At 44.9% G+C, this 10,739-nt stretch overlaps 1 protein-coding gene across 1 annotated transcript; it reads left to right on the forward strand.

The window, feature by feature from the left end:
- The first annotated feature begins 429 nt into the window (after positions 1 to 429).
- Positions 430 to 3,158, forward strand: fzd9b (frizzled class receptor 9b). The gene has a single exon (XM_068709200.1). It carries the CDS (start codon positions 799 to 801, stop codon positions 2,593 to 2,595), a length of 1,797 nt encoding a protein of 598 aa, XP_068565301.1. The 5' UTR covers positions 430 to 798; the 3' UTR covers positions 2,596 to 3,158.
- Positions 3,159 to 10,739: the final 7,581 nt, after the last annotated feature.

Consider the following 10,739-nt stretch of genomic DNA (forward strand, 5'->3'; position numbering starts at 1 on the left):
AAAATGCAAGAACCTCAAATGTGTCAGCAGCCCATAGGGTGATAACCCACTAAGAGAGTAGGCCTACTTGAAAGCAGGCCATTTTGAATTAGTTTTACCTGTACATGTACAATTCACACATTTTTGCATCGCTATTTTAATCAAGTTAAGGGTCTCTGCATGAAATTCAAAGCAGACACGTGAGAGGTATCTGACCATCCTCCAGCATCTGTCTGATAATTTTCCTTGTGTGGTGCTGCCGGTTGAAACGTGAGCGTCACGGAGCCCCCTCCTCTACCCCCTCCTCCTCTCGGTCTCTCCCCGACTGAAGTCCCACTGAGCGGCTCTCAAACTTCAGTGTCGAGCCTGAAAGCGGAGGACGAAGAGCGGCGAGCCGACAGACACACACAGTCAGTCGGACAGACAGACAAGAGTCGCAGCTAATCAGCCCTTTTTTTTTGGAGCCGCAACAAACGGCGCAAACGTTCCGCTTTGATAACTGCTTTTTATCAGCGGTTACTAACGGTCGCTTTGAGGACTTGCACTCAGCTCTCCGTGTTTGATTCTGATGGTTTTCCTCCGTTGTTTTGTCGAAGTTTCCGACTGTCACGTCTGAGGTACGGAGTGTTGGAGCGATCGTTTTAATTCAACACTAAATAATTGAACACTTCGCTACTTAAAGCAGCTTTTTTTTAGGAGTGTTTTCTTTTTTTCTTTCTGCCGGAGCAGTAACGGTAAAGGCAACATTTGGAGCTGCCTTCGCCATGGGGAAATAGCGGGGGATCTGTCCGCGAGCGACCCCGCGTTTCTGACTCTTTCATGATCATTTCTAAAAAGACAGAGCTCAGTTTTTTGACTGAAACAATGGGCATGGACGGTTGGTCGCTGAAGGTGGGGATTTTTCTGTGGTGTCTGCTGGTGATTTCTGGCTCCAGCTTCGAGATCGGCTCCTACGACCTGGAGCGAGGCAGACCGGCCAAGTGCGAGCCCATCGTGATCCCCATGTGCGAGGGGATCGGCTACAACCTCACCCGGATGCCCAACTTCATGGACCACGACGACCAGAAGGAGGCTGCCATCAAGCTGAACGAGTTTGCCCCACTGGTGGCGTACGGCTGTGACGTGCACCTCCGCTTCTTCCTCTGCTCCCTCTACGCCCCCATGTGCACGGACAAAGTGTCCACCTCCATCCCCGCCTGCAGACCCATGTGTGAGCAGGCCAGGGAGAGGTGTGCCCCCGTCATGAAGAAGTTCAGCTACACCTGGCCGGACTCGCTCGACTGCTCCAAGCTGCCCACCAGGAACGACCCCAACGCCCTGTGCATGGAGGCCCCCGAGAACGAGACCAGGACGGAGGGGAAGAAAGGCGAGGGCATGCTCCCGGTGCCCCCTCGCCCCAGGCAGCCGGGCAGTGCCCGCTCTCCGGGCGGCATGGGGTCCTGCGAGAACCCGGACAAGTTCCAGTTTGTGGAGAAGAGCCAGTCGTGTGCCCCCCGCTGCTCCCCGGCTGTAGATGTCTTCTGGTCCAGGCAGGACAAGGACTTCGCTTTCATTTGGATGACGGTGTGGTCTGTCCTCTGCTTCGTCTCCACCGCATTCACCGTCCTCACCTTCCTCCTGGAGCCCCACCGCTTCCAGTACCCAGAGCGCCCCATCATCTTCCTCTCCATGTGCTACAACGTCTACTCCGTGGCCTTCGTCATCCGCTCGGTAGCCGGGGCCGAGAACATCGCCTGCGACCGGGAGCACGGAGAGCTGTACATCATCCAGGAGGGACTGGAATCGACGGGCTGCACCATCGTCTTCCTCGTCCTCTACTACTTCGGCATGGCCTCTTCCATCTGGTGGGTCATCCTCACCCTCACCTGGTTCCTGGCTGCAGGGAAGAAGTGGGGCCACGAGGCCATCGAAGCCCACAGCAACTACTTCCACATGGCCGCGTGGGGCATCCCGGCTCTGAAGACCATCGTCATCCTCACCATGAGGAAGGTGGCTGGAGACGAGCTGACGGGACTGTGCTACGTGGGGAGCATGGACTCCGGGGCGCTCACGGGCTTCGTCCTCATCCCTCTGTCCTGCTACCTGATCATCGGCACCTCCTTCATCCTCACCGGCTTCGTGGCTCTCTTCCACATCCGGAAAGTGATGAAGACTGAGGGCACCAACACGGAAAAGCTGGAGAAGCTCATGGTGAAGATCGGCATCTACTCCATCCTCTACACCGTGCCGGCCACCTGCGTCATAGTCTGCTACTTCTACGAGAGGCTGAACATGGACTACTGGAAGCTGAGGGGGCTGCAGATGAAGTGCGGGTCGTTCAGCGGGCCGAGCGGCGACTGCTCGCTGCAGACGTCGGTGCCCACGGTGGCCGTGTTCATGCTGAAGATCTTCATGTCGCTGGTGGTCGGCATCACCAGCGGCGTGTGGGTGTGGAGCTCTAAGACCCTGCAGACCTGGCAGGGCCTGTGCAGCCGGAAGCTCACCGACAGGACTAGAAGTAGAAAACCCTGCAGCGGCGTCAGCTGTGGCAGCACACACTGCCACTACAAATCTCCTGCTGTGGTCCTGCACATGGCCAAGACGGACCTGCACTCAGACAACCCTACACATGTCTGAGAGGGAGCATGACACACACACGCACACACTGACAAATGTAACCACACACAGACACACACACACTGACAAATGCAACCACACACACACACACACACACCTATGCCCTGAATAAGGAGCTGCTAAAGACGTTGTAAGAAGAGTGGTGGAATTGAACTGTCCGTTGCTGCTCTGCTGCTGCCGAAGGGACAGGGGGACACACAGGCCTCACTATGAGAAACTAATCTATCAACAGTATTCAATGCATAAAGGGAAATGTTCAGTATTGTTACCCATATTTTTCTGTTTCATAGTGATCTGTGCAGTAGACATGCCCAGCGTTTCAAAGCAAAAAGAAGACTGTTATGGGAGGTATGTTGGGAAATATTCTCCTCCCCAAAAGTGGCATGATTAACTGTATAAATCTGTACAAATGTTTTATTTATTGTAAATAGATTTAATTTAAAGTTGTCTCTTATCAGATTTGTTGTTTAGATGCATTTATTAAAAGGTAAAGGGAATTGAAGTGCCTTTTATAAGAACTCTGGTTCTGGCCTTTTTGGAGGAAAATAAATTTGTTGAATTCATGTTCACCTTCCTCGCTGCCTGGTGTTATTGTGTGTAACTATCTCACATTCTAATGAATGTTTAACCATTATAACAGTCGATAACTGATTCACATTTAATAGTCACAAATGATTGCTCATTTCAGTCTTGTTTTCTTTATTTTCCTGCCATTCTTCTCCGGGGATTTTTTTTTTTGCAGCGGGGCTCCCTGCCAAGTGTGTTGTCTTCTAAGTGCATGATGCTACACATCCCCAGAGGCGTCCCCAACAATAATCCTCAAAGAGAATCACTGATGAATAGAGTGGCAAACCGTGGCAAGTATTAATGTTTGCATCATCGTCTTAAAAATGCAGGAGCGGAGGAATATATTTAATTAATGGCTGCTTTAATTCTCCCACCAACATCATTGTTGTTGCCCTCTCGCTGCTCCATTTGATCCTCGTGCAAACACTCAGCACTTTGATCTGAGAGGACGAGTCTGAAGTGGATTTCAGCCTTATTGCATGGTTTCACTGGCAGATTTAATTTTAGCACAGGCACTCAAAATTGTGGTTGTTCATCGATTAGATGGATATTTCACTTAATATTTAACTTTATATGTGGGTTGTGGCTCTTGGAAGCTGTATTTCTGGTATAAATAGAGGAAGTTCCACTATATACAAGATGTGTAAATGTTTAAATTTGATATAGGCCTTTTGTTTGGTGAAAGAAACTACCATCAGGTATAAATATTCACTGACTGATTCAGAGAAAAAGAATGCTTAACATTGTTTTCATTAAATAAATACCCTAAGTTAGGTCTTGCCACTAACATTTCAGTAATAAAGTCCATTTTATTAAGCACAAGAGCCACTGTGTTCTCACATGGTCCATAAAAAAAAGTGAAAATAAATAGCTTTTACATTACGGGACTTTAACAATTTAAGTGCCAACGTAAATTGCAGCCACACACAGCAAGTCGTTTCACGGGCAAAACACAGTGAAAATTACAGTTGACAGCAGTGGGATTGATTATTATGTCTGTGTGTAATTGTGTGCTGTGTCACCAGCAGCAGCACATGGGAGTGATAGCATGGAAAAAAAATGTGATGACCAGGAGCTTGTTTTCATTACGTTATTAGAACCTCAGCAGTGTGAAGCAGGCGTGTGCTCGCTGACATCTCCAGAGCTTAAAAATGGTTTTGTTTTCCTTTGCATTCCAGCAGAGGCATAATAAGATCCATGTACTACAGCACACGTTAGTATTCATTTACTAAAGACACTTCAGTCTAAATCAAAGCTGCATAATGTCTCTGTCGTAAATTAGCCACATTTTCCACTCGGTGCGGTGTTGCGTGGATCTGTGCAACGCCTGAGTTAACTGAAATTACTTATTCCTTCCCTCCACAGAACACGATGCGGGTTAACTACCAGCATCCTCCCCCTTTTTTGTTGTTTTCATTACTCAGCCATTGTAGACGTTGTCCATGGCTTGGCAGGCGAGCGTTGCGAGTCCTGGACTCTGACACCGTGTGGATCACATTTAACTGTTTAAAAAGGCCTGTTTTGCTTGGAGCTCGCGCGTAGCCAGAGACTCGGCTGGTGGTGTTTTTAGCCACATGTTCCAGTTCATGGGCGCCTGAACGGGGCGCGTGCTTCCTCCCCAGTTTACACTCCAGTGACATGACCCAGAGAGGCCAAACACTTGCTGTGTGAGACACAAACCAGCTTGTCCCACCTGCGCTGAGCTACACTGATTAGATAGGAAGGCGGTGGCCGCAGAGGGTTAAGGACACGGGGGTAGTACAGAGGGCAAGTTTGTCTTCTTCAGCAAAGCTTTGTTTAAATCTTTTTTTCCCTTCTCAGCATTTCTCTTTTTTTTCAGTTTCTTGCCCTTTCTGCACTTCTTTTTTTAATTTTTCCACGTATGGCTGAATATGACTAAGACAGGTTTTTTTTCTTCTTTAAATCACAAAGGTCAACAGAAATTACTTGTTATATCAGCAGCAGGATGTCTTTGCTCTGTTTTCCTTTTCCACAAGTATGAATTCTATCACTACATTTCCAGGTCACTGGAAGCTATTTTTAGTTTCTCTCTTTCGCAGAGGAAAGGAATCAGTGGTGCGCAGAGCTTCAGATAGAGGCAAGAAAGAAACGTTCATTCCAAAAACAGAGTTTGTTTGAGCTGTGGTTCCTTTGGCGCCAGAGATGTGGCTGCCAGGAACACCTTCACACACACACACACACACACACACACACACACACACACACACACACACACCTGAGGTCTGCAGTACAGGAGCAGCAGCAGCCAATCAACACCAAGCTTGTTGTGAAGAAGACCCCACCCCAACTGCCAGTAATGTCCATTTTCAGGAGTAAGCTCGGTCTCGCTTCGAAAGATTTAGTTTGGCTGAGTCTCTGCGCTGTTTTTCTTCTATTCTGGCTCAGGAGGTTAAATAGTCAGTCACACTGAGCAGCAAGTTTGTCTGGGCCAAAAAAAGTGAGGTTACTCTCAGAAAAGGCTTTATTTTTCCTCGTATAGGTTATTCAGGAATATTTCATTGTGTTGACTGTGAGCCTAACGGTGTATTTATTTGTTCTAAAGTAGTACAGAACGGGTCTATTTACCCAGGATTTGTGCATTTGTTTTTTATAAAGAGGCGTAAAAACACCTTTCCCGCTTTAGTTGCTGACGCCATGTTTTTGTCTGCTGAGGAGCAATCCCTCCATCTGGTCATGGGTCTGATTAAAGGCGATCATTATGGCATCAATGCGTCTCCCTCATAGACTTAAACCGCTGCCCACCCCTGAGGGGTAAGAAAAAAGAGAGAAAATAAAGCATCCTTCATTACCCTGCCCTCCCTCCTTCTGCAGTCCCTCACCCCACTTGAGCACTATCCCTTTCCTGTGCTGTTTTGATGTGTAAATGAGTGCATTGAAAACCTGCAGGCCCCCAAAGAGATGCTTTCCATGAAAATGCGGCAGTCAGAGAGCAGCAGAGTTCACACAGCTCACCACTCCTCGCAACCGGACTCCAATCAGACACCCAGTACGCCGCTGCTGTCTCGTCTGTTAGAGCGGGACACAAACATAAAATCACACACACACTATTGTACCGACGCATGCTGACTCATAACATCATGCAGACATAAACATTTACACTGTGACCTCTGAGAAGAATCCACTAAAAAAAACTTACATGCGAGTTGGAGAATTTGGCTTTGCAGTGACTTTTTTTTGTTAAAATGAGGATACAGTGTCAAGTGTCTGAAGTGGCTGAAGAGATACGGCAGCTGAGATTCTTCCGCAGCATCTATCATGTCAGTGAAATGAAAGGCTGAGAGATTAAAAGACTGCTTCAGAGTACAGAGGATTGTCTGTGTTGTTCAGTGTCTTGGAATTTCAGAAGCACCGCAGAGGAAGAAATACACAAAGGTTTTTACTCCATTCAAAATAACATGTTTTCTAATCAACAGCAACACATCTATCAGGAGTGTATGTACAATTAGATTAATCAAAAGTCCTTTACATATTCACTCTCCGTTTTGTCTTAGATCTTAGATCTTCTTAGATTAAATAGATATATTAAATAGTTTCAACTATTTTGGGTATTTAAAAAAAATTGTGTCACTATCTCAGAACATGAGAAGTGGAAGTAAAGCATTTTGCTACAGTATCAAGAAAATTAGCCTTTTTCTGAGGAAGTTTCTTGGAATGAGGTGAAATAATTTCCCCACACCAGCGGTTTGATGTCCTTTACTATTAAAGACTGAGATATTGAGACTCAATTATACTAATCAGTTAACATATAGATGCTCTTCAGTGTGGATCAAGTCCAAGTTGTAACTGCACTCTTCCTGACCCATCACTTTTCAGTCTCAATTTCCAGACTTTATCCTTAAATCTCGATATAATAAGAGAGTGAATTCAGACCACTGGAAGGATTGTGCTTTTAAATTTTAATCAGAGTGAAATTTGAATTAAACTTTCAGCAAAAAGGACCCCAAACATGATTTGAACTTGAATTAACTTAAATAAAGATAATTTAATTCATATTGCCCGAAATCAGAAATCCTGATTAAAGGGCTTTACAATCTGTACAGCATACGCCACCCTCTGTCCTTATAAACAACAACGGTAAAATCACATATCACACACAAAAAGAACAATTAACCTGAAATCAAAACATGTAAAAACAAGTACTGCAATTTACCAGCAATTGAACTTACATAAACATTTCAGGGATGAAGCCGGTGCCACTGTTAAGAAGGTCATTCCACATCAAAAGTAAAGAAAAAGACTTATAGAGAGAGCTACTACACAAAATACATACATTTTTGACCAAGGACAAAAAGTTCAAGGAAGTGAAAACCCAAATAAAAAGAGAATATTTTCACATTAGAATTATAGCAAAGAATATAGAATTCATTGCATAATATTGGAACCACAGGCTGAAAATCTTGCCTTTCAAACTACAGTATGTCTGTTATAAATGTTCTTAGTTGTTTATCTGGATAATACACATTTATAATCTTTGATGCAATCTGGATTTATCTCCTGCAGTGATTGAAGGCATATATTAAAAAATTGTTTTGGGGGAAAAGCATCTACCAAATGAATGTAATGTAACGTGCTGTCAAAGATGCAGGCAGGTCAAAATGGATGCAAATAAGTGGTAACATCGAAGACTAAAGGCCTGGCAGATTATTTTAAGGACACAGTGCAGTAGGAGAAAGAGGAGAAAGTTTCAAGAAAAAGTTTTCAGCTTTTTGCTGTATCTTTTTTTTTTTTTTCATGTCCTTTGATCAATAGGCAGAAGACAGAGAAGTAAAGCTTTCTCATCCCCCTGTACTCATTCCTGTGCTCCGTCTGCCTGTGGCTGAAGGAGAGATGAATCAGTGAACAGAGGGAGGATCCGCCGCTCTCGCTCGCTCTCTGAAGCCAACAGCATTGCTGTGATCACTGTTAATCTCCTTTGCCACTCTGCTGCCATCTCCTCAAATACATCCATCTCATTTCCAATAGCGTGCACGGCCTCTTCTTCCTTTCTAATTAGGCATCGTCAAGATTTCAGAAGTCACCCTTTGGTGCTCTGCAGCAGGAGAAATTGCTGTTTGAGCCAGGGGGTCAGTGATGGCAAGTATTTGTTTGAGGGTTAAATCACAGCGGGCCTTTCATCGTGTTGTTATGTTGCACGATCAGAGGCTTGGGATTATGTAGGTCAGACATTGGAGAGTGAGAGCGCCCCTTTTGTAGCTGCCATCTTTATTCAGTTGCTAGGCAGCACCCGCTCTAATCTCTTGTACCAAAGAGTCTCTCCCCGGAGAAAAAAGAGAGGGAGCAGGAGTTACAAAGGACGGGAAAAAAATGTGAAAACAGCATCAACAAAGAACACAAACCCATGCAAGGACTCCTTTTAGAAGCACTCTAAAGGGAGGGAGTGGAAAAGGACAGGATGTGGGAGTCTAAGCTCGGCCCTGAAACCCGCTCTGGCCCTGCTGAACATCTTTAAACCCCCGTGGTTTTGTTTGTGCCATTGACTGAATCACTGAAGGATGATCAACCAATCACACAACTCCAACTGCAGGGTAGATTCAACATCCTAATGTGCACCGGTTTGGGCATGCTGGGAAACATTATTTCAAATCTCGAGTCGGGCTTTCAAAAACAAGTGCAGTCTAAATGTTCCAGTGGGTCAGTGAGAGCAGGACGGCTGATGTGGGTCCGGATTGTGGCACAAATCTCTGTCAACAGGTACCAAAATGGATCAGAACCAGATCCGGGGTCTCGGTCATCTGGCAAGTGTGTCTGCTGTCACACTGCCACTGCACCCCCACCCTAAATGTGCTCATGTCACGCTCAGCCATCAAAGGCTCCCCCCTCGGCTCTGTGTTTTCAGAGAGGAGACCCCCCCCCCACCCCCCTACACACACAGATCCCCTCCCTCCCACCCGGCCCCGGGCTCTGTAAGGATCTGCTATTCTCCGTTGCATTTCACACTCTTTGATTTGGAGTTTTGAAGTTTGTTCTTGTCTTCACATTTCCTGACTTTTTTTGACTCGGTTGTGTTTCATATCAACTGTCTTGATTCAGAAGTATCCAGACGATGTGCATTCTGCATTCTGCAACACTTGCACTGTACTGTTGCTTCTGACGCTCTCATGTCTGTACGCTAAATATGAAGCTACAGCTAACAGCCTGTAAGTTAGCATTGCATAAATAGTTGAGTTTACGCTCACGTTGCGTTTTCACAGGAGGTTATTGTACTCACTTTTTGTACCAATTAGATAAATAAGATTTAACTAATTTTGTTTCCTTTGGACAGAGCCATGCTAGCTGTTTCCAGTCTTTCTTCTAAGCTAAGATGTCTAAAGGTACAAAACCAACAAAATGTAAAAACGGCAACTTGTGGTTTTATGGGGGCTATGTTTTTTTTGTTTTTGTATGTTTCTTTTCTGTTGTTTTTTTTACAGATATGTTAATTTCTAAATTTAAGAGGTGTGCGGATTTTGTTATTTTACGACAGAGCCAGGCTAAGCTAGCAGCAGCAGCAGCTTATTGTTTAATGTACAGACATGAATCTTCTAATCTAAGTCTCAGCAAGAAAGCTCAGTAGTTTTTAAAATCTCAAACTGAGGGTTGGACGGACTATTTCCAAGCTTGGAAACTTAATTTTACGTTAACATTTGAATGCTGACGACAGATATTCAAAGTTTCACTTGAAAACCTCAATGGAAGCTTCAACTGTACAATATTGAAATTGGGTGGAGCCCTAAACTATTTAGTTTTTTTTAAATTATACTTAATATTTTAATTATTGATATTCAGCAGAGATGACAAACATCTAAATCTCTCATTCTTCACTGTGAAGAGATTTTAATCTTATAATAATCATAGTAATAGAAGGGAATAAATGAAGAACAATTTCCTGTCACAACAGACCAGACACTGTTTGCCCAAAGCATGAGAGTGGTAGGCTATCAATCTACTCATCTAACTCCTGGCAAGAAAGCCAATAAGTATTTCCCAAAATGTTCTAAACAATAAACTATTCTCTTAAAAGTGAGTGGGACACATGAAGCAGACTCAAACAGAGGAGGCATTTTAAACGACCCGACTGTCGCAAAGGTATAAAAGTCCTTTGTGAACCAGCTCAAAGGTTGTATGGTGGGATGTAATTGGCTAATTAAGGAGAAGCTGTGTGGGTTCCGGTGCCAGTGTGTGTGTGTGTGTGTGTGTGTGTGTGTGTGTGTGTGTGTGTGTGTGTGTGTGTGTGTGTGTGTGTGTGTGTGTGTGTGTGTGTGTGTGGTGTGTGGTGTGTGTGTGTATGTGTTTGGGGTTGTCCTCATCGTATTTCTGCTCTTGGTTTCTCCAAATGAACATGCTAATTAACTCAAATTTGTACTTTTTGAACAGTATCCACTGAGGTTGTCCAGGGTTGTTTGTATTTTGTGAGCAAAATGAGACAGAAAATCCAATGAGACTTTTCGGGGAGGGGGTTCAAACACATTTGGCCCAAAAATTTCCTATCATCAATTAAGCCCGTTTTCCGGTCAGGACTGTTGACTCAGGCTGATCACTGTACATGAGCCAGTCTGTGTAGTAAAAGGAACCAGCTG

The sequence above is a fragment of the Cebidichthys violaceus genome, unplaced genomic scaffold (genome assembly GCF_023349555.1).
Source record: "Cebidichthys violaceus isolate CVI_PGR_0920_01 unplaced genomic scaffold, fCebVio1.0.p SCAF_1, whole genome shotgun sequence".
Classification (NCBI taxonomy): domain Eukaryota; kingdom Metazoa; phylum Chordata; class Actinopteri; order Perciformes; family Stichaeidae; genus Cebidichthys; species Cebidichthys violaceus.